Source organism: Sander vitreus, chromosome 11, assembly GCF_031162955.1.
Source record: "Sander vitreus isolate 19-12246 chromosome 11, sanVit1, whole genome shotgun sequence".
Lineage (NCBI taxonomy): Eukaryota > Metazoa > Chordata > Actinopteri > Perciformes > Percidae > Sander > Sander vitreus.
In genome coordinates, this window is record NC_135865.1 from 6119278 (window position 1) to 6144297 (window position 25020).

The 25020-nt window shown below is 40.0% G+C and overlaps 1 protein-coding gene across 1 annotated transcript in view; it reads right to left on the bottom strand.

The window, feature by feature from the left end:
* Positions 1-24918, bottom strand: part of spegb (striated muscle enriched protein kinase b) — a 44769-nt gene extending 19851 nt beyond the window's left edge. Inside the window, exons 1-16 of the mRNA XM_078262864.1 lie at positions 24501-24918; positions 11163-11246; positions 10820-10826; positions 8833-10376; positions 8516-8659; positions 8169-8351; positions 6537-6703; positions 6162-6250; positions 4159-4334; positions 3628-3888; positions 2584-2742; positions 1959-2148; positions 1581-1810; positions 646-765; positions 392-496; positions 43-249 (exon numbers count right to left, since the gene is read on the bottom strand). Of these exons, the coding sequence (XP_078118990.1) occupies positions 43-249; positions 392-496; positions 646-765; positions 1581-1810; positions 1959-2148; positions 2584-2742; positions 3628-3888; positions 4159-4334; positions 6162-6250; positions 6537-6703; positions 8169-8351; positions 8516-8659; positions 8833-10376; positions 10820-10826; positions 11163-11246; positions 24501-24918 (4084 nt within the window). The remainder of the gene's footprint in view (positions 1-42; positions 250-391; positions 497-645; positions 766-1580; positions 1811-1958; positions 2149-2583; positions 2743-3627; positions 3889-4158; positions 4335-6161; positions 6251-6536; positions 6704-8168; positions 8352-8515; positions 8660-8832; positions 10377-10819; positions 10827-11162; positions 11247-24500) is intronic.
* Positions 24919-25020: the final 102 nt, after the last annotated feature.

Here is a 25020-nt window from a genome sequence, read left to right on the forward strand (position 1 = left end):
GTGACGGATGGATGGATGGATGCTCTGAAAGCCTGAATGTACCTCGGTCCAGAAGCTGCACTGGGTCGGTGGTAGGCGAGGGCTTGCTGAAGGCTTTGGAGGTGATGGTCAGGATCCTGAAAGCATAGCGCACACCTTTGGAGAGGGTGGTGATGGTGAAGGTGGTCTCCTTCAGGCCAGAAGCTATGATGATCCACTGGATGGAGCCCAGGGCTTGTTGTTGGATGGCATACATCAGGGAGCTGGCATCTGGAGCAAAAAAAGTGTTTCATGCAAAAATCTACACTACGATGTTGAAAGTACTTTTCCGGGGGTCGAAGTCGAAACCAGAACTCTACCGGTGAGCTAGAGGTCTCCCCACAAAACAATTTAAAATATCATTCTTACATACCAATGGAAGGGTCCAGCCTCCTTGGTTTCTTCCAGCTCAAGGTGATTGTTTTACCAGTGATGGATTCTATCACTGGAGTGCCATCGGGAGGGTCAGGGAGGATATCTGAAAGTGATGACAATGGAATTAGAAGTCCATAAATGTTTCTGATCTGCCTTTGCCCGAACAAATCTGCTAGTACGAGTGGTTCTTGTTTGAAGCCCATTGTGTTTTTGTTCATGGTTTATGCCAAAAGAAAAAGGAATGAAAATCACCCGTGACATAGAGATGAGAGTAGCAGGTGGCCTTGCCAACTTTGTTAGAGATGACACTCTTGTAGACACCACCATGGGCATGGCACACAGAGCGGATGACCAGGCTGTGGACGTCACGGACTACAGGAGAAAGCAGAGAAAAAAGGATATAAGGTATGCTGGTCTTATGCAACTCAGTGTTCTGTAACAATGTGAAATTAAACGCAATCCCTGCCTATTAAATGAGACTGTTTAGACCTGAAAAATCAATCAATGTTAAAATACTTTAAATCACTTCAAACGTCTGAAAAGCAAACTCTTGTAGTTGTGCGAGTATTAACTGTCCATTCTTGTCACCTACATCAACAGTTAACATAAGTTTTACCATGATCTTTCCCTAACCTTAACCAAGTAGTTGTAGATGCCTAAACCCAACCAGGCCTTAACTATACAGGTGGCAGATCGAGAAAAAAAAATGCTCATATGAATTGGTTATGTAACTGTCATATGGAAATCACTTACAAACAACATACTTTGTCATTTAGTCTCATATAACAAAATATATACATTATAAATTCAATAGAGTCCATACATATGTTTTACTAAATGATCATTTAGATCATCACAAAAGTGGCGTTTAATGAAACTCAGGGGATTCTTATTGTTCCTGAGATTATTTCTGTCTGAACATTACACATTACATACTGCAATAACTGGGGGTTCATTTAACGCAAAGGCAAACCCAAGTGATTTTAGAAAGTTTCCTTTTCTTTATGTAATTGCTAAGGTTTTTGTTCATTTTCATGTTGATAAAATATTCATTTTCATTTAACTTTCAATGAAAGAATTTTAAGAAGCTGAAATACATTGCCCAGAGTGTAACTGCTTTGTAAAGGCTTGAGTACTTTTATAGGCCTGAACATTGGCTGAATGTTAATCCTTTTTCAAACGCTTACACTGTGTCATCTTTCTGTCCTCGGTGCTCTCAATCCTTTTGCCGTTGTGGAACCAGACGATGGTGGGGTATGGCAAACCAGCAACTTTACATTTCAGCACAGCCTCTTTTCCCTCGATCACATCCAGGTCATAAAGGGGTTTGATGAAGTCAGGCATAGTGAAACGCTCCACCTCATTCTCTGGGACCTCTGGCTCCTCTGGGATCGATGGCATCTTCTCCAGTTTAGCCCTAAAAGGGAAGACATGGAACAGAAGGATGGAGAGAGTGGCACATAAGCAGAATATGTGAATTATAACATATTATAATTCATTATCTAGAAAGGTCCATGAAACGCACAAGAGCTCTATCCAACATCCAAAGAATAACTGGATCTTACATCTGTGAGGAGATGGCTGGCCGTGGCTCTTGTATGTAAAGTTCGGCGGAGCTCTCTGCCTCGCCGTGACTGTTACGGGCGGTGACAGTGTAAAATCCCTCATCCTCATTGGTCACATGAGAAATGAAAAGAGAGTGGCGGCCTCCTTCCTGAAGAATACGAATGTCTTCATTTTCTGTGAGCGGATGGTCTAAAAAGAAAAAAAAAAAGAGCAATACATCACTTTAGTTCTAAAGTGGGTTATAAATCACAAAATCAACAGCAAAACTCAGAGAGGGTAAGAAATAAAACGAAAAAGGTAAGAATCGATCATTTCACAGGCTTGGATGGACAGTTCACCCCAAAATCAAATATACATTTTTTTCCTCATACCTGTAGTGCTTTTTTTTTTATCAATCTAGATTATTTTTATTGTGAATTACCCAGTGTTGGAGATATCGGCTGTAGAGATGTCTGCCTTCTCTGGAATATAACAGAACTAGATGACGCTCGACTTGTGGAGCCATAAGATACATTTGAAAGGATTTGAGAAATATGTAGTTTGGATTTCGGGGTGAACTGTACCTTTAAGCTTAAGATGTTCTCTGAGACACCTGGGTGCAAGAACAATTAGGTACAATCCTACCAAAGTGGTTCCAGATGACCTTAGGAGATGGCGTCCCACTGACTTTGCAGTCAAATCGAGCGTTACGGCCCTCAATCACTTCTAGAACATCCAGCTTGCGAGTGAAGAGAGGCTCAATTGAAGGGATGACTTTGAGTTTGCCACATGAAGTCACTTCCTCTGAAGAGTAAACATTTCAGTTCAGAAGTAGCAGAAGAGACAAACAGGACAATAGATGAAGTCATTTTTAGGGGTGTAAATCACAACTTTTGTCACAGTACGATATTATATGATTCTTTGGACAACAATAAGATATTTGCTGATATCGTAAAGCCTGCCATGATACGATTCAATTCAATTCAGGGGCCTGTGATTGATACGATAATATGTCCATTTAACACTAGATATCAACTCACAAAAAGTTACGTAATATTTGACAATTTTATTCCTGAGCTCTTCCAGATGTTTAAATGAAAAACAAACTATTCCTTTTAATAAAAAGAAATATAAAGTTGGAAAAATCCACATCTTATAGAACAGTGGTTCCTAACCTTTTTTCCTTGGCGCCCCCCCTACTTATGTCTAAGAAAAGCTGAGCCCCCCTCCGAAACCGAAGTTGAGGTAACTCTCGAGATAGAGCCTTACTTAATTTAATTAGTTATGAGTTATCAGCGCTTTTACGTTTCTCCGCCATGTTTCATTCATAAAATAGCGATGCCGTGGCGGCAGGAAAAACGAGGATGATAGCAGCTAGCAGCTGACCTGATGACAGCAAGGGTCACAGGTTAAGAGGTCCCGGGGGTTTGGCCTACCAAGTAGCCTGCCTACAATTTTAAGCGAGAACAAAAATATATAGTTTTTATACAGACTTTTGTATACATTATATATGTCCCAGGTTGGGAACCACTGTTATAGAAGATATGTATCGATATTGTCACTTTGTATCAATAATATTGGCTCGTTGATGATGGAATCGATATATGGATCCAGATCGATGTTTCATTACACCCCTATTAATTTCCGTTTTATATCACACATATTGCGATTTGTATTCTTGAGACATGCCTTTAGCTGTGCTGAGCTTGCACATGTATGTGCCACTGTCATCCTCGTGTACGGAGTTGAGCAGCAGCCGGCACTTTCTCCCATCAAAGTGCATCTTACAGTTGAGCAACGCCGGCTGGATCAGTTTCCCATCTGCAAGCCAGTCCACATCAGTGTCCTTCGGTCCGATGACATGACACTCAAACAAAACGGTCTCTCCAGCCTTGGCTGTGATGTCCCTGACTGGGCGAATGACAGCCAGGCCTGGCTCCACTGGTGGCGCTGGGTGTAAATAAAGGAGATTTTCTGAAGAGTGCTGTTAAGTGATACCTGAACGTTGGTGTTGTGAACTAGTCACTGGTCACAGTGTATCAATATATATATGCTGATTAACAAGTACATTAGTGTGAGCAATGTAGTCACAATGTTGCAAGTAGTTAACCTGACAAAACTTTCAAAAACAGCTCCATTCATCAAACACAGAAAGGAAGTAAGATATGGATTTGTACATTCTTAAAGACAACAAACCTGTACATTAGAAAAGAAGCATACCTTTTACCTCCAGCTTTCCTTCACACTGCTTTGTCCCATACTCATTAATGATCTTACAGGTGTAAATCCCAGAGTCCGATCTCACTGCTGACTTGATGGTCATTTCAAAAGCGCCATCTTCTGTCTCACGTACAATGTGACGTGGGCCTGTTTTTACTGTAACTCTGTTCCTCAGCCTACATAAGAATAGAATTAAGAGAGATGAATCATGCATAAACCACACAGAGCTTTTTTAAACTTAATTTATGCAATGAGCGATGACCAAGCACACACTTTTCCCCAACTACAAGCTCTCTCCTGGCTGGTATAAAGGGGGAGGGGGGTGGGATACATTCTCCAGGACTGCCAATATTATGTTTATCACATTCTATTCTGCTATTGTCTCTCGAGAGTCATGACTAACTCCAGTGACAGAACTTGCCTGTATGATTCAGCCCATTCTTGTCTTCTATATTAAAGGATAAGGCTGGCTTTATTCTACATTACACTTATTGTCGACAAATCCAATGAAAAGACCAAAACCTACAATGTGTTAGTCCATCTGTCAATTCATTTTGTCTTACTTAGTAAGGCAGTTAGTTATAATATGAAATTCAAATTACCGTATTGAGTATTCGATCTGTAATGTTTCAAAATTCATAGTGTGGGATGCACGGTTCAGCTGACACAGTTCATGACATGGAATACATGCCCTGTTACAGATAAGGTAACTGGTGACAACAGTGGATGCTCTGTTGCCTTATCAGTAAAATACACTAGTGTTGTTCTCGTTCTTCTCTGCAAAACCGAGAAATTTAGCGAGCCATGCTGCATGGATAATTAGACTGACACCAGACCATCTGGGAAGTGTGAGAAATAATTCTTAATCTAACACCTAAGATGGTGCCCTTGTGAGTATTTACTGTAGAGCAAGAAGTAGGATTAACTCAAAATCCCTATGTTCCCATGCTTGTGGTAATAAAGGAACATCCTAGTTATTAAGATCACCCAGGTAACAGTGTAGCTCATTGATGTGTATTAAGTAGTTCCTTGACAACGGCCCTGTTCAGAGCTGGCATTAATATGTGTCTTGGATGATCCAATCACCAGTGAACAGCTCTAAGTACAGGTGTCAATGCACCGCAAGATGCATTGAGATCAGACCACATTCGGAGGTGGCCACATTCTTTTAGCAGCGTGTACGTAGATGTGTTCTGGGCCACATTGAAGGACCACCTACTTAACTGACGTCCTCTGCGTTAAGTACGTCCTCATTCGCGCACAAACAGCGTCATATTAAATATTGCACAACAACAAGGGAAGTGAGAAGATCCCATCACAAGTGGTCACTCAAGATGCATGTGGATTCACATTCTAATGCCAGGTGTGAATTTACGTACTAAGAGCTGTCCACTTGTGATCGGTTCACCCAAGACGCATGTTAATGCCAGGTCTGAGGGAGCCACCTACATAGCTTTATGGCACAGAGGAATCAGATATAGCAGGCTTTGGTTTTTTCATGGAACAAATATAGAATATTACCAGCTTCATATTGTGAAGCTGCTGTCCTAGCTAACAACGGCAATGAAGAACCACTGGCTCATAGAACGTATAAGGAAGTGTTCTACAAACACTAAAGGACCCTTTTAAGTGTAATCAGATGGGGGCTCTTTTTGGATGGCCTTAGCATCGCATGTGGATTGTAGATTGTTGTCTAAGAGCTCATTAGCTCAGCCAGACATTTGTGTTTCTGGGCACTGAGCAGCTCCATGGTAAACGGGGGAAGAACGCCATATTTCCCTTTACCCTATTAAGACTCATTCCGTCAGCCTGATGATTGTGAGGCAGTAAACATTCATCGTCCAGTCTTCCCCTTTAACTGATGCAATAAAGCAGCATGCCATAGAACAAACTATGCAGTCAAGCAAGCTTGCTCATGGTTTGTGTGATACAGAGACAGAGTATTTACCCTTACCCATGCAAGCAATGAATTTAAGTAGTTTGATGAAGTGGGGGGGACCTACCAATAGAGCATGGGTTTTGGTTGTCCACTTATTCGGACAGACATGGTAACTTCCTGTCCTTCAATGACAGCTTGATCACTCATTGTTACCTGTTTGAAATGTAATGTAAGTTAGAAGCTGAGAGATGCATTTTACCTGTAAGTTTCATTTGACAGATGTGTTGATGGGATGACCACACAGTCAGACAACACATTCATACGGTGAAATGAATATTGATAATATCAGGGACATCCAGTACATAAAACATTTTCATGCAATATTTTGCAACCAACCAGTCAGAAATGCAGTTGAGTAAGTTTCAATGCTAAACATACAAATGCCATAGTCTAAAAGTCAATTAAGTATCTACTCAGACCGAGCTCTGTGCAGTCTCACCAGGAATGCAGGGGGTTCCCTGAATCGTGTGTCAAAAGTTCGCTTGAGCTCTGGTCCTCCAAAATCCATGCCTTCCTCCAGGGGACTGAGATACTCCTCATCAGATGTAATAGGGCTGCTGATATCCCTACGCATGCCCAGGTTTCCCTTTGGCTCCTGTACAGACTCTGTAAAAGCAACAAGGTTATGTTATGTTTCATTTTGTAGTTTCAGACAATCCTGCTTACAAACAATTCCTATATATACCTCTGTAAACTTTATTTTTTGTTCCTGAGAGCACATCTCAATACGAGTTCAAGGAGTTTGTGTATTTAAAAAAAATCCCCCTCATCCCCCATGAGATAGAATCAGCGTCTGAGATGTCAAATGTTATATACAAACAATAGTGGATTCACAGTGGGTGGAGCCATTGAGCCTCAGTGGGCAATTTATAGGTTCAGTTTCGCCTCTGCGTTGCTATGGTAACTATAAGTGAGGTTGTTCAGCTGGAATATATGGCACAGGCATTTTGCTCAGTGAGATAATGACAAGGGAGGGAGAAAAATCAGCTGAAACACAATGCCCTGTTGGGAAGATGCTTTTATGCTTTTAAGCTGTAGAATAAGAGCTTTTTAAATTTTTGTTAGGTACAATGGCCTATTTTTTTTATATCTGGGGTATTCTTAAATTAATCTATTGGAATAAAACAAGTGTCCTTTTCCATTTTTGACTATAATAACAATTTTCAGTTTATAATAACAACTGACCTCCAAGTCAAATGGACATATATTTCAGTGTTGATGACAATAACAATAAACAACACGTCTGTCATGGTAGTCACAGCCGTAAGATGCTTTTCATGTTAATGTCCATAATCCTGTCTGGTTGAACTGCTCTAATTCAAAATAAACAACTGAGACATAGAACTTCCTTTGCATATTAATGCTAATCAAACTATTTCAGATTAGGTGTCACGTTTTGAAGAGTCAAGACTGAAGGCAAACCACCACAAAACAGCACTATACAGTCGCACTTATAAGTTTATGAACCCATGCTAAAGTTGACTAAAAAGAGGAATATAAAAAAATCTTTTGGAAATTGATCGTAATGCCTTAATCAAAAAAATGAGGAAAAATCCAATCTTTAAGGACACCAAGCCCTTCACCATACCTAGAGATTGGCATGGGGTACTTTACATAAAATCATCTCTCAATGCAAATCAAACCAGCTATTAGGCTAACTAAAATAAAACCATGCCATTCTCTAGGTATGGTGAAGGGGATGTGATGATGTGGGGCTATATTAATTCCAAAGACCAAGGGAACTTTATCAGGATGCATAGTATCCTGGATCCATGAAATAACTGGCCTTTAAAAATAAAAATCTGCCTGCCTCTATGGGAATTTAACATAGGGGTGTACTTACTTATGCCCCCTGTATTTTAAGGAAGGACATTTATTTATTTATGATACATTATTCATTCACAAAGAAAATTGGTGTCCTTAAAGATTGGATTTTTCCTCATTTTTTAATTAAGGCATTAAGATCAATTTCCAAAAGATGATTTTTTTATTCCTCTTTTTAGTCAACTTTAGCATGGATTCAGTGCCACTGTATATACTCATTTAAGTTTTATCTGAAGTCAAAACGTACCTGCTTTGACTGTAACGGTGGCACTGCTGGATGCTTTTCCCACCTGATTAACAGCAGTTACACAGTATTTTCCACCATCACTTATTCCAGCTGATTTGATGAGCAGGGTGTGTCGTTCACCCTCCACTTTGACTGAGTAACTTGCAATGCCGGTTATTTCCATATTTTCTTTTGTCCAGGTAACTTTAACAGAGGAGACAAAGAATGATTTGCTATTTGTATAATACTATATAGTATAGGTATTATATATTAATTATAATAGCTATTTGTGATTTGATTGCTTAAATATACAATTCAAAAATACCTGTGAGGTCTTTGATGTTAAAACACAAAGTACAACATGTTACCTTCAGGAAGGGGGGTGCCGGCAATGATGCATTTTAGTAGCACATCTGCGCCAGCAGATACTACAGTGTCCTGCAGGGGAAACTCAAATACAGGGGCCTCCATTGGGTCTTCTCCAGCAGACACATAAGAATCGTCTGAAGAATCTGCATAGTTTAACAAAAGACACGTCTGAAGTCATTTTTTCCCTGTGATCAAATTAGAGGAAACTCCCCTCTCGTAAGGAATGAGTAATTGGTTGATTAAACATGAAAAGCAAGCAGACTTGAACTTCACAATACTACAGAAAGCTAAATAAAAGAAGCACAACAAATCTAACCTAACTCTGGAGACATGGGTCGAGGGCGACGGTTCTTCCCTTTGGTCTTCAGCTGTCGTCCCTCTTTGGCACTAGCAGTATTCTGCTGAGGCTCACTTGACTTCACATGAACATCCTCTTCCATCTTTTCGTCTTCAACAATAATCGTGGGGATTCTCATGTTGAAGGCTGGTTTGGATGGATCCACTTCCATTCTCTCTTCCGTTGGAGTGACCGGTGACATCCTTGGGGGTTTTGGAGGAGGTTGAGGAGGAAGGTCTTGCACAATGGTGGCCCTTTTTTGTACCAATGGACTTTCAGGTCTGTTTTCAATTTTTCTTAATGCTACCTCTATTGGCGTCTTTCTCCCCGAAGTCTCATCCTTTTGTGATGTTTGCACAAGCGATTCTTGGATATGCGAGGATTCTTGCATTCGAGATACCCTCTGTACAAGCGGACTTGGTGGCCTTCTTTCAACCTTACGTAATGTCATCTCAGCAACATTTCTGCTTGGTGACTCTGCCCTTTGTTGATGATATAATGATGATGATGATGATCTCTGAATGATTTCCATTACTGGACTGACTCGACTTAATTCTCTCACTGATCGTTGTCCTGGTAAGTCAGATAACTGCATGGACTCTGGGGTGCCTGCAACTTCTCCAAATCTACTGATTGTTACAGTTGTTGCTGTCTTTTGGGGTTGGGACTTATTTTGTTCTTGCTGTGCTTGCTGTTGCTGTTGCATTGGTTGCTGACTATGTTCTTTTTCTCTCTGTTCCTTTGCCCACTGGGCACGTTCCCTTTCCTGGAGCTTTTGAAGGACTTGTGGTGGAATAGGTTCAATTTTCCTTAAAGGCTGACGCTGCCTGCTCTTTAGAGTGAGCTGTTCAGTTGAAAACGACTTTTTCAGGTGTGGTTTGCCAACAAGCTTCTTAATGCGCTGGAGCTCCTCAGTGAACTTGTTCTCAATGTCCTGCACTTTTTGGGAGTAGCGAGGTTTCTCCTCCAGCGAAGCAGCTCTCTGTTTAAACATAGATCTTCGTTCAGCAGCATCCTCTTTCAAAGCCTCCCTTAGATCTTCCCTTGAACTTTCTCTAGAGATGCCCAAGCGGCTTCCTCCATCATCTGAATCTACAGATCCAGCCCGATTGAACCCTGCCCAGGATCCTGCTGAGATGGAACCCTCTGGAATATCGAGGCTTCGTCTCCGCTCTTCTAAGCCACGAACCTTCTCAAAAACCTTTGAGCTTGCCCTGGTAAGCTTTGGGGATGGTCTGAGAGTAAATTCTTTCCGGGAGTAGTCGCTCAGTGGAGTCTGTGCTCGGTAGTCCTGGGTGTTACTTTGGGACACAGACTTAGGCTGCTTAACCTTTTCTTCAAACTCCGCAGGCACTGTGTCTTGGTAATCAGTTGGCACAACAATTTTCTTCCGCAAGCTGAGAGGTGTAGTTGAACCAGAGCGATTTGGCATTGGAGAGGTGGAGGGACGTTTGACGAGTCTCGGGGATGGGGGTGGGAGGGCTTGTGGGGGGGATTCTCTTGAAATATTCTCTGACTGGCTCCTGAAATAAAGGGTTTGAAGCAAAATCTGTTGGAATCAGTAGGTTGTTACTAATTCACATTGTGTTCTCATTGTATTTTAGTAGGGAATCTGAGTCCAATAATACAATCAGCAGCCTGAGTTGGTTTTTTTTAAACTGCTAGGGTTATTTGCATGTTTCTTTGCCTTGCCTGGTTGTGATAGAGTGATCCTCATATCCATGTGTTCTACTGTCATCTTCTGCACATGTGTCCATCACTGCATCTCATGTAAAGAGGAGATACGATATATGATACAGGTAAGCAATCAGGTTCTTGCATTGATCATCAAACAAGGTTTTCCAGCATGCAAACTCATCTCTCGTCAGCCTTGTTTTCAGCCAAAGCAGCCAGCTATTTTCACAGAAAAAGCTCTGTTTTACGAACTGTACATTACATATCCAGCACCAAACGGACACGGACTAACTTAGCGACTGGGTCACAACACAGTGGAGCAATAAGCAGCTAAAGAGCCAGTATTTCCAAAACAGGGCTAAAAGAGCAAATATTGAACTAACATTCATCATGTAGATGAATAAATGTGAAAGTTGCTGCTAAAACCTTCACCATAATAACGTTATCAAGTGACAATATGTCAATGTTGTGTTTTCAGCTCATTCCACTGCCCATTAGTGGCCAGTTTCAGATTTCTCATTAATGTCTATAAATGTTGCAATATTGTAGCATTGGTGGAAATCAGTAAAACAGAAATGTAACAAAATCCACATTTGTCTAAAGGAATAATTGCAAGCTGGAAACATGGTGGATACCTGTATGCACAGCCTGGTCCTCAACATCCCCACCATCTTCTTTGGTCTCAAATTGGTCACCTTCATCCTCTGTTGTTTCGGAATCTGAAAAGAAAAGACATAAAACAATGAGAAATGATTTCTCACTGAATTAGACTCAATAGAACTGGAGCAATATTTGAAGAACACCATTAGTTGAGACAAATAGTGTAAGATCTTTCAACACTAGTGGAAAACCATGTTTCCATAGTGAAGAATAAAATAGTGCACACTGTTACTATAGGAACCAATAGACTACATTATCTAATTTACTTTAATGGTGTTTGGTGAAAGGCAACTGAAAAATCCCAGGGCAAATTCATGTTGAAGGAGACATTTCAATTGTGCAATATATTTAGAACAGAATCCCAGCTGTGAAGAATAAACAGGTACACTAGTCTAATATATATATATATATATATATAGATCTATATATATATATAGATCTATATATATATAGATATAGATCTATATATATATAGATATAGATCTATATATATATAGATATAGATCTATATATCTATATATATATATATATATATATATATATATATATATATATATCTATATATATATATATATATATATATATGCATTTTAAAAAACAACATATCCAAGATTAAATTAATCTCCTTCAACTTCAGTTTTCCATTGCATTGGACCTCATCTCTATTAGATTATGACTGTCATTAGACTTGAAAAGTTTTCACCCTCGGGGTCTCATTAGCACAGCTAGGCTAAATGTACTACATTTGCTGCAGCTGAATAGTTGCTGAGTCCTTAACATTTCTCATTTTCTTATCAGCATCTTCAAGTTAATGTTAAGAAAGGGAATATAATACGTTGGATCAAAATAAATAGGTGTTTTAGTATTTTCAGGAAAAAAAACATTCTCTCCATTTTATCCATTTGAAGCTAAAAAGCTGTTCCAGCTGTACTATTTGAAAGATATGACTATTTTCCTCCGACTCAAAATAGAAAGCAGTATTGAGTCATTGGTATCCGAGCAGCTCTCATGAGGCGTTTGCTTCACAGTAGGTGGACTTACTTATAAAAAACAGAGGCTATCTGATGTTCCCTTGCAGTAAGAGAACACAATAGGGTTATGTTATTCATACTGAACGCGGTAGAGAAATACTGGGAATGTTGTATGAATTCAGTGGAAAGACAAAAACCGGTAAACTCTCAAAGTGTTTTGCATGTTGCGTGTGTGTCAAGCTCATGCTGTTACTTAAAACTATTAAATATACATAAGTTGCACATTCATGCAATATTTAAATCATATGACTACTTTGCAGATTTCTAAACAAAACTCCCTTGGACATTTTCAATGCAATCTTTTTCACAGAATAGCACCTAATGTTCTGATAAAGCAGTTACAAATGCAGATGTTTTATATATGAGCATGTCTTAAATGCCACCAGCAGAGTCTGTTGTACGCATTGTATATGAGAATTACATTGTATTTAGAAAATGTACAACGGTTTCGAAAAAGCACTCGTAAGCATCAGCAAACTTTGTCCAAATCTTAAATATCGAAGCAGTGTTCACAAACAAAAAGTACAATAATGCACATTACAGTAATCATTTCTATAGTCCGAAATAGTAATAGTAATAAAATGTCTATTGATTAAATAGCTGTTCTAATAGCTAGTCATGTGTCGAGTTGATAATCTAAACAATTCCATAAACCAAAAATGATAAGAGCTGTTAGCCATGATAAGCTTCTGTCGGTCTTTACGCTGACTTGATTAAAAATAAGAAAACAGACACATTGTACAAAGAGTGAGATGTTCCAGAACTACCAACAAAAAAAATGATGTTGCCGCAACATCTCCAAGAGGCCAGTCATTATATCTTATTTAGGCCATACTGCACATGCTGCATGAAAATGCCAAGTTTAGTAAGACTGGGGGCCAGATGTACTAACGCTTTTGTGCCCACTTCAGGCGTATTTGTTTCGCAATGTGCGCGAAAAGGATGGCGAGGTATGTACAAACAGGCCGCACTGAGGTAAAAGGGCAGACTGCCTGTCGCGGGAACTGAAAATGGCAAATTGCGCTTTTCCGTGTCATGCATATGCCGGTCCTTCCAGAAAAAGAGTTTTTTTGTGATTGTTGTGGGCATGTTTTCTTAAAAAATGCGATGGAATATGCGGGATATTGATGCAATATTGTGCGATGAAATTGCGGGTTCATCGTGGCTTCATCGCGGGGTTTGCAGCTTCTCGATGATGTTCACGTCGCGTAATTACGTCACTTCATAACGTTCCCATGGCAACAGGGGGAAATGTCTTGTGTGGGGGAAACGCAACATTTTTCAACTTTCTGCTAAGATATAGATGTGACAACGAAAATGCGGGGATTATGAAATCATGCAAGCCCCGCATATTTTGCGCGGAAATCTGCAATTTATGCGGCAAAAGTGCGGCGTATTTGAAAAAATGCATGCATAAATATGCAGACTTTGGCTGATTATGCATTGAATTATGCGATCGCATAATCGCGTTTTTCTGGAGGGACTGATATGCATTCATGGGGGGGTGAAGGGGAAAGTGGGAGTTTCCCATAAAGAGATGGGAGGGGAAGCGTAAAGTGCGCCTAATTATGTATTCCGCGGTATGTACAAAAACCGCCCGTGACAGCGCGCCCCTATTTTGTGGTGAAAATTCTCCGCCTCGTAAAAGCATGTGTAAACCTGGAAGCAGGTTTCCTTGCATCTGCCTCCTGGTAAAATGGTAGCAGTGCTCCGAGCAAGACGAAGACGTAGGCCAAGGAGACGAGCTGAAAACATTTTTGCCACAAGGATCACACTTTTTCCATTGAGTGAACACAAAATCATTAAGCGTTACAGATTAAGCAGCCATGCAATATTACAGTCACTGGAAGAAATCAAGGATGACATTGAATCTCCAACTCAGTGTTCACATTCCATTCCAGCAGTTGTTAAACTCCTCGCTACATTACAAATACTGGCATCAGGATCATTTCAAACAGTGATAGCATCAGCAGTGGGAATATGGCAGTCTGCACTCAGCCGTATCATAGCACCAGTACTTAACGCTTTGCTACAGTGCAATTTACGGTACAGTGGGCGGAGAAAGGCGCTGATTACCCGATGAACTGCAGGTTTGGTAAATACGACATTTTCTGCTTTCTGCGGGTTGGCCATGGCGCTGATAACGCCACATTTGCAAATGTACGTACATCTGGCCCTGAGTATACACAAGAGCATTTAATTAAAGGTGCATTCGTTTTTAATGCTGGTGGTGTGGCTCAAGGGATGGCCATGTCTGTCAGCCCACCACTTTGGTCCAGACTGAAATAGCTCATCAATAAACAAAAGTTTGAAAAAACAATTTGGTACAGACATTGATGGTTCCCAGCCCATCCATGTATTCTAACGACTATGGTACAGTTTGATTGACGTCTGATGGCGCAATTATTATAGCATTTCCAGTTAGTTTAAAACATATTCATGAAGTATTTTTTTTATTTTCAATATACTAACTGCAAAACAGTATACTTACTATATGTCGTAAACAGTGAAGTATGGAATTAGGCCACTGCATCAGAAAATTGACTGATCGACAACACTTTTCATCAGACAAACCCCAGGATTCGGGTATGGACATTGTTAGAGGAATAGTGAACAACATTTGATTATGATTAACTCCTTTGGATGAACTTTGGTTAAGAAAATTGCATTTGTAAATTACAGAGGTTTCATTGAATGATAGTGAAAACATCTATACATTACTTTAAAGAAAAACGGTTTAGATTCTTTCAACTCTGCCTTAAAGCACATCTTAAGTAGTAAGCAAGTTCCGACATAGGAGGCGTTTAGACATCACACAGCTTAATTAGTTTGGATTGACAGGGGTATGATGGCAGTGAGTGACTGCATGGGGTATTACTGTATAGATCCCACTATAATCCCAGGATAGTGTGGTTCATAAACCTGTCGCTGCAACCCTGCAGGAAACCACATAGCTCCAGTTGCATCCTCCAAAATGAGATTTATACATTAAGTACCACCTGAGTTTTGCCCTCTTTGTTGTTGTGACATTTGTAAGAGGAGAAAAAGAAAATAGGCTTTGTCTTTTAATCATCTTCTTGATTCTATTTTTATTTCTGCTATTTTAAGACTCACACTGTAACATTACCATATTTCAATAGTTTCACGATATCTATATCTAACGATAAAGAAACCTATGACCCCTTAAAAGAGGAATATCACAATATATCAGCGTTTTAGTGAAACTCACAATTCCTTGAAGTTAGTTCAAAGCTATGGCGGTGCCTTGAGCTTGGTGATTTCTAATCAGAGTTCTAATGCTAGTTTCTGTTGACCAACGTGATTATATTCCACAATAACACTGGTCTAATCTCTTTCCCTTTCGATTAAAAGTGCACAGAGTAGCTTCATATCCTTTAATCAGTGTCATTGCATCTGACACCGTCAGTTGAGAAAACATTGTGCGGCCAGTTGCTGAGCAGTAATGTTAATAAAAATGCTCCTGACAACATTCCACATGGAACGTTTTACAGTTTTGTGTGTTCTACATATAGTAAATGCTTGAATCAGTATATAATAAATAGAATAGAAGTATGATTGACAAAGATAACATGAAATAGCACTTGCCTGTTTTTTGTCTTTGGTCGGGATTTTTTTCATAGCCACTGCTGGTATGTCCTCGACAGGGATTTTTTGGCTTGGCTCACATTCAGCAGCAGGGTATTCCCCGAGATACGCTGGGGGTTCCGAGCCATTACTACACGCCTAAATCAGGACATTTTCTATAAAGACATCAGCTATTAATGTCTGACTTGGAGGTAAAAGATTCAACTTGACATATATTGTAAGTCTGCTAACATGCAGGTTAAAGCTTCTCAATCAAATGCAAAGAAAAATGGAAAGGACTTTGGTCCATTATATAACAAGTTGCACCTCAGAGTGTCAGCACTTCTTCTGAGAGAATCCGTTTCAGAGAAGCGTAGAGCGTAGACCGCTATCCGCAGGTGGAAATGTCTGTTGCATGCATATCATCCACTCTGAGGGAGCCCCCCTGTCCACACAATAGCCAGCGACAGTGTAAGCATCTTCCCCCGCTGTGTTCCACCTCACAGGCAGTGCACACTGATAGGCAGAAAAACCAGTGGGAGTGATCCAGCCCCCTTGAGATCACTGTTCCACAGCATTGGTAGACATTTTTCATTTTTTCCTTCCTCCCCATGTGTCTGTGGCTTATTCTGTGTCTGTGGCTTAACTGGTGTAACGAGCCGATGTTGTGTTGTCGGCAGAGACGGAGAGAATAACTGCAACAGCTAAAGGGACCTCCTCACTCCTCTGCATTACTGGAACACCGTTAGCTCTCACAGCAAACGTGTTACTGGCTGCTTAGACTCACTACACAAAGCAATCCTATTTCCAAAGGATGTGATGGGCTTAGTTGTCGTACTCACTGCTACACACAAAATATAATAGCTGATGTACGTAAACATTTTCAGCTGCTAATGTTTGATTTGTTTAGTGTAATAGTTCTTGGATATTCTCACATGCTTTATTTTGAAAGACTCAGTATCTAAGAATCCTTTACCCCGAGGGAAAGGAGTAGGCACTACTGCTTACACATTTCATTTCACCACCGAGTATAACTCAGTACACAGAAATAGCTACGCTTAGAAATGACATTTCAATTCATATAGCAGGGCACTGTGCTCAGGACAAAATAACACAGTGAGCATGCTCACACACCTAAGTAACATCACATTTTGAAATAAACCTACGCTTAAAAAGGCACTAACTTTACAGCGTTATACATGAAGGTACATCCATAATAACTCCTATTAAATATCTAATGGTTGCAGCCACAGAATATGGTTACCATGTTCATAACTGCAATTACCTACAGACTTAATTCCATAGTTTGTTTATTATGTAATATCAGTTTGCTAAGGAGCTGCACTTACTGTGTACCTTTTTCTGTTTCTTTTCATATATAAATTCATTTTACGAAGGGGAAATCTGACATCATCCTCTGTCTTGTGACAAAAATAACGCAATCATTTAGCGTTAGCTGCAGTACGATTTGGCGCTGGCCATGTACTGGAATAATACCCTGTAGCACAGTAATTGTGTTCTCAGTATAACTGTATACATATTAGTTAGTCTGAGTAATGTGTTATATTAAGGTGTTTTTTTTTTTTACAACATGCTATAAACTGCTGGTGTCACACAATGAATGCAGAGGCTGCCAGTCTATTCAGCTTTTGTTATGAGTTTTATGGTTACTATGACATACCCAGTGTTAGAATGACTTACTGATGCTAAAATGCTAATTATTGCACCCTCAATGTATTGGCATTTGTTTTTCTTAAAGCTTCACTAAAGAAATTGTTATATTATCATCAACAGATATAATTCCTACATGTCATGTGAGAGGAGTTGCTCATAGAGGTGAAATCAGAGAATTATTACCCAACTCTGCAGTCCCTGAAGCTTTTTAGCTCTTTGGTTTTAGTTTTGTTTTGACAGTCACATTTCTTTCTCTGCAAATTGTTTCTGATGAGCCATAGGAACTTTGCCAGGTGATTATGTGTTAGTGGGTTTTTTTAAGTACCAGTAGGCATGAAAATGTGTCATGCTACTACAGAGAAAATCAACTTGATTCAGGAATTTTCTTGAATAATTGAAAGTTAAAAGAGCTCATTTAAGAATCATAATTTTCCACCAATGGACTCCAGTAAAAACTAATCCGTTTTCCCAAAGCTGTAGTAGGCAATTTGTATTTGGAGTCGTCGAGCAAACTTTACATATTTCAGTAAAAAATTATTTCAGGTGGTCTGAGAGAAAACTAGAATTCTGCACCTCCCCTTGGCTCTCTTTTTAGGCTTCAGAAAATCCACACTGTGCATGATGGCTACTTATCTCAGAGGGGCTTAATAATTTCAGACCAGGGAGAGATTTCAGTAATTTGACCATGTTTACTCATTGCCATGCTGTTTTTGCATGAACCATATCGTCCCTCATATGCTCGAAAATTCAGATTGGAGTTACTGCGATTAAGACAAAACAGTCGTTACAGCTCTAATGAGCTCCATTAATTACCCTTCAGGATTTCTTGTCCATTAAAGTGCCCATATTATGTAAAAAAATACTTTTTCTGGGATTTGGGGTGTTCTCTGGTGCTTCCACACACATACAAACTTTGAAAAAAATCCATCTATGCTGTTTTGAGTGAGATACAGTTTCTGAATGTGTCTTGCCTTCAGTCTCCGGGTGAGCTGGTCAAAATCGGCACGGCTTCGGTGGTCACAAGCCGAAGAAGTGGCTGGCTAACCACAACTGTTAGCTCGTAGCATTAGCGTTAGTGTTAGCATGCTAACGCTAGCATGCTACCTCATTCTCAATAGCAAAGCACTGCTACAACACACACAAGTAATCTACAAAAAGAACTACTTCCATGTGCGCCCTCATTTAGAAGAAGTCTCCCAGCTAATCCTGCCTTGTAACTGACTGAAGTTGGAGAAACAGCCTTTCTTTTACTGTCTGGAGCTAGCTAGCTGACATGATCTACATCTGAGCTACTGCGCATGTGCAATCAAAGATAGTACAGAAGAAGAAGAAGAAGAAGAAGAAGAAGAAGAAGAAGAAGAAGAAGAAGAAGAAGAAGAAAAGAGGTCTCACTCTGTAGCTAAAACAGAGACCAGCTGAAAAGAGGCTCTGCAGCAGTGAGAGAGAGCGGTGCAGTACAACAACAATATGGTGTTTTCTGAAAATTAAACCATGTAAACCTATTCTGGTACAACCTTAAAATACAATTATGAACCTGAAAATGAGCATAATATGGGCACTTTAAACATTCATTTGTTGATCTACTAGTGTCTACTTATTAAAGCCACATGGTGATGTAGGGGATTTCCACAGTGTAACTGCAGCTCCACCTGTTCACTCACATTAAAGGCCCAGGTCAAAAGGAAGACAACATGGTGAGGAAACTACTGGAAAGAGGCCATGGTCATGCTCAGTGGTAACATCTAAAGTTCCCAGTAGTAGGTCTCTTCAAACCGTATATTACTCTGCAAGCTTTAAACAGGCAATATAGCTTTTTTTTCTTCTTTTTTTTCAAATATAATCACTATAATATTACATACATTACAGTTACTAAACTGATAGTAGTCACTCCCCTCTGCCATTCTCATCTGCTCTAAGCAGATTTTCACATCTTTCAGCTTAGTCTTTTGGTTTTACTGCCTGGAGCTTTCTGTTTGGTTCAGTCTCACCAATGCAAGGTAAGTTTATTTATATAGCACTTTTCTACAACGAGGCAATAAAAAGCTCTTTACATGAAACATTAAAGACCAATTTGCAGAGATAGAAATAAAAGCAAGCTAAAATAGAATGAGACAGGGTATAAAAATACAAGAATATATATAAAAAAAAAAACAAGAATAAAAGTTACAGTGCAGTGTGAGAAATAAACAATTACTTGATTTAATAGAAGGCAACGTCTAACAGAAAGGTCTTCAGCCTTGATTAAAAAGAACTTGAGAGTAGCAGTGGACCTGCAGTTTTCTGGAAGACATGTTTCAGATATGTAGTGCATATCAGAGAAGCTGTTGAGCTGTTGAAACGTACAACTTTTTCAATAATTTTATCTTGAAATAGAAGGTTTGATATGGGCCTATAATTGCTCATTAGTGACTGACGTGTTTAGATTGAGGAAGTTTTCAGGGCCTGTTGGAAGACACCTGATAGAAGAGACGAGGTAACAATCTGAGGCCAAACTATTTGAAACATTTTTGAAAAAGCCTGTTGGCAGAATATCAAGGCAGCAGGAAGGAGGATTTCAGATCAACTCAAAAGGTGCTAATATTTCAGTTTTGTGTTTACAGATATATTCCACTGGCCCAAGTGGTAAGTTGTTAATGCAGATTTAAAGCTGCACTAATCAATATTTTCTTATGAACAATGAGTCAAATGACTGTGTGTTATGATCAAGGTGTCACTTGGAGAGAGATCTACAGATAATGATCACCTAACTCTACAACCTCCTCTTTCATGTAATTGTTTCGGTTTTACGCCTGCCAACTTTACTGTTTTGGTTTCCTCTCACAGCTCTCATCATAGTTGTTTTCTGCTGCAGCAAGGACCTATTTTTCAACGAGAAACTCAAGATAAACCCACTGTACGCTATCCACAAATGACAGACAAAGTGAGCAACTAGCAGGTGAGCCTGGCGAAGCATTTCCCCTCTAAAGTGCCACGTGTTTTTCGGTGACCAAGACCAAGACAGAGGTGGCCAGGAAACAGATGCCCAATGCTAATATTTCTTGTTTCAGCAACTTGTTTTGCCAAGTAACCATATTAAATGCAGATTTATTTATCTGTTGCTTTACTGTTATTATTTGTACAGTTCAGGTACATTCAAACATATTTGACTGAATAATCCACTGACTGCACAATCAAATGCAAAAACTCCAAAAAGAGAGACATTGTTTAGTAAAAACAGTACGGATCATGAGAGATGCATGACATCACAACATATGGCAGACATTTATGCATCTGCATTTTCATTTAGTGGATTCAAAACTGTTCCTTTCCCAGATCGGTAGAGGGAGAAAAAAAAAGTCATACAGGGCCGGGCTACAATTAGCAGTGATGTCTTCCTGTGTAACAGGAGAGATGTTGGCCTGCTAACATCACAAAAATCTAAGGCCTGGCACATTCCAATGTATAAATAACTAGGGAGAGTTGGTAGACGAGGGGGGCGGTACAGAGAGACATTTTCAAAGAGGGAGAGAGAGAGAAAGGGTTCAGCCAGTATCATTGAGTGATGGGACAGCTGTAGACTACGCACATGGCAAAGCAGCAGAGAGTTGAATCAAACTGAAGGTTAAAATGGAGAGCCAAATAAAAACTTCTGAACCAAGAGCTGGTTTTCAAGCCTTGTTTGAAGAAAACTAATTGACTAATCATTACTGTGGAGCTACAACTGTTTCTGATATTCAGTATCTGCTTCACTTGTAATGCATAAAATCTCCCAATCTATCTAGATCATTTTGAGTGTACCACACACACAGAAGAGAGGATCCAGGAGCATATGGACGACTGCTTGCATAATCCTCATTGCCTGTCAATGCTAACAATGCTCTTGTCCAGCTGATAGATTGATCTCACTTAAAAACAGAACTATAAGAATCTGTGTGACTGTTGTGTTGCCTGCTTACATGAAAACACGTTTTTTGGTAATGCCCTCAAGTGAGCTGTTTGAGCACTAAGACTGCTATCATACAGTATTACAAGGGCGTGGGGAAACCCTCACCCTTTCATCTTGCTTCTCTATTTTTACTGTATTTCCACATAAAGTGGCTCGCCTGATGTGCCGCATGCAATACATTAGTGAGGTGACACAGTGAGAACGTGTGAACTGTGAAAATACATTCATTCTGCCATAGAATACATGAAGTTGTGATCAAATAAAGATTTGTCAAGCCCAAGCTTTATGCTGACCAATTAATGACTATGCACTGAAAAAAAAAAAAAAAAAGGTGTAATTACTGTAGTTAATATCGTAGGCTTGCTGTCTTCATTTTCTAATCTGGTGTTTTGCACCATTCAAAAGAAAGCCAGTCCTACTGATTTAAGTTGAAAACAAAAGAATTTTAGAAGAAAAGCTCAATGACTTTTCCAAGAATCACACCAAAATGGAGATGTTTTGTTATCAGCATCTCTTCCTGTTGTTAATTTTTCAAGTACTCACAGTTGATGGTGTTTCGTTTACGTGGACTATGTCCAAGCATCCCATATTTATACAGCTAAGGAAATGTAATACACTGTGGTTTATTGCTGCCCACACTAAAAAGAACCCTTGTCATCACGTTGCCCAGTCTGCAGACACCACCACTCTTTTAAGTACTCAATTTCAGTCCTGAGCTTGCACAAAGCATATTGTTGCTTGAACTCAGCGAGGATCGTTATGCAAGCACCCAGTCCTTTATTCTACATCATCAGAGAATGCTATCATTTGCCAAAACTTTACTCATATTGAACTGATTGAACTGTATTCAGCAGTGATGAGTCTTGACATATATTCTCAGCAAGAAAAGGCAGTTCTAAGTTGAAGAGTGAGTTTCCACTACACACTCATGCCGAGCACTGCGGAACAATGACAAAGTACTTGAGCTGATATATGAAAGGCATATTTGTGGAGCTGGTAATGCCATTTTTCAAAGCAGCTGAGGTGGCCAAAGCACTCAGATGAGCTGAATTTAGATCAGTGCTGGAGATCACAAGATGCATAATAAGAGGCTTCGCAATGGACAAACAGTGCTTTAACAGAGAAGAGCTACAGTGGCCTTCCAAGCATCCTTGGCTAGAAATTGAGGAATCTGACCGTAATACACTGTCACAAACTCGCTTTAGCCAAATTTTTTAAAAGCATGTTGTTTAAAGAACGAGTTATTTTCAGTGTCTCTGCATGCATGGTGGAAATCTAATCAACGTTCTCTTCAAATGCTAATCTCAAACAGCAATACAGACAATTCCTTGTTAAAACACTAAGATATATATTGCTTCAAATGTGGAACTCCAAGAGCATAACATAAAACTCTTTTTTTAACAACCTGAAAATAAATCAGACTTCACAGAGTACCTCTGTTTGCAAGATATCATCTGTGTCACCTACAGTGTAAAAGATAAACATTTTAGAAGGACATCTTTCAAAAATGCAGTGTCGCATCGAGTTACAACAACCCTCTCCCCCCCCTCTCTGCACAATAGAAGGACGAATGGGAATTTGTTTTGGATAAATATCTCTAACATACAGTACATACAATTTGAACTAATGCAACAATTCAATTTGTTCAGTATATGGTATCCATCTATCACACCTTATATGACACAAGTTAGTCAAAATAGTTCTTGTTGACACTGATGTCTTTGTACAGAACCAGTTTATTCCTATGCTTGTTGTGCCCCTTTCTAGATGCTTTGGGGAACTTTTTTTTGGAAAAATAACACAGCTCTTGCACAATCATTACACTTAATGTCCTCGTTATCAATCCGAACTTTAATACTGTTAAAGAAACCTGTGTTTGCCTATTAGACTTTCGTCTTCAAATTGTATCTAGAGGTGGGGGATACCACTAGTTGATGCTGTGATTTTGGCAAGTTGTCTACAATCACAAATTGTTGTAAACATAAATACTGCCGTGACCCCCGTGCGTAATGCTGCATGATGGCACTGCTGGCCCTGCAGGAGGACTACGCCAATGGAAGGATCAGGAGAGAAAGAGACTTCAGGGACCATGACGATGACTGGCTAATATGCCGAAAAGCTGAGCTCTTGGATCTATGTACTGAATTGGGTCCAGTAGAGAGGGCAACGCGCCGGAACCGTGCCATCCCGGTCCAAATACAGGTCCTCGCCACTCTGGGGGAAACCAATTCTTGTTCAATCTTATCATATATGGTATATCGAAGCTGTCCCCGAGTGCCGTAATGCCTGCCATTTTGGACGGTATTATTAATATACAGTAGGTAGTCTATAGATCAGGTTTCCCTACACTGTGAGAGAACAGGCCGAAATTATAATTCAATTTGCAGCAATTCCTGAGAAGTTTTTTGCTTTTCCCCCGCCAGTCATCATGATTTGGCGTAAAGAACAACTACCAGGGTCATTAACATACTGATCAGCATTCATGAGGTGCTTTGCATTGACTATTTATGGTAAGAAATGGCCGTGTACATGGCGGGATAAGAGGCTGATTCACGTACGCACATTTGGGTGTGGGTAATCTGTTTTATAAATCTGATTTTTTTTTTTGGCGTACGTCATTTTTGGCTTTTGGGCATACGTACATTTTTAGTAAAGATCCTACGCACAGTTTTATAAATGAGACCCCTCTGCCTTTTGGCATGCTGGGTAATCTTCATAATACTAGAATTAATTGGTTTGTAGTTAAAACCTCATTGTCAGCTTGATATGACATACTGATATTCTTAAACACGTAACGGTGCATTAGAAGACGGAATTATGTTGTGATATCAGATGGCTATCTAATTATTTTAAAAGGGGTTAAGAGGAACTATAGGTTTTGTAGTCAAATCCATTTCAGGCTACTTGCTAAGTGTTTTTATATAGTTTAGGTTCCTAAATACTTTAGGAGTATAATATTATGCTTTAGTAGTTCCTTGCACTATTTGATTTAGACACCACATAGAATGCTAACAAACCAATCTAGAAACATCTAAGTCTTCTCTACTTGAGGGCCAGTGTAGATAGTGTGAAGTTTTATATGTATTTAGGAGTATTACCTTCACCCAGATCCAAGACAGCCAGCACAGCGCTGCTCCGGGCCTCTCCCAGGTGATTATTGGCGATGCAGGTGTAGAGGCCAGCATCACTGGGTTTGCAATCCCTAATCCAGAGCCCGCCGTACTCCTGGTTCTCCATGTTGAGGAGGTCATCATTGTGGTACCAGTACAGGGAGGGCTGCGGGTCTCCAGCCACAGTCACCTTCAGACGGATGTCACAGCCTGTCCCCACAGCGGCGTTCCTCATTTTGCGTGTAAAAACAGGTGGCGTTGGGGTAGAATAGCCAGGTCCTCGAGGGTCCGGGACAGCTTGCTCTGGGCTTGCTTTGGACCGCTTTGGGGGGATGATGGGGCTCGGGGGTGCCGCTGCTTCATCTGCCCCTTTTTTCAGGGTCATTTGCACCTCAGCTTTTCTCATGGTTGAAACGATTTGGTGAATCCTACAATGGATTCTGTACCTGTGTATGAGGATTGTGTGGCTACAACACTGCCTGGGCCCTCTCTTAGTATTCTGAAGCAA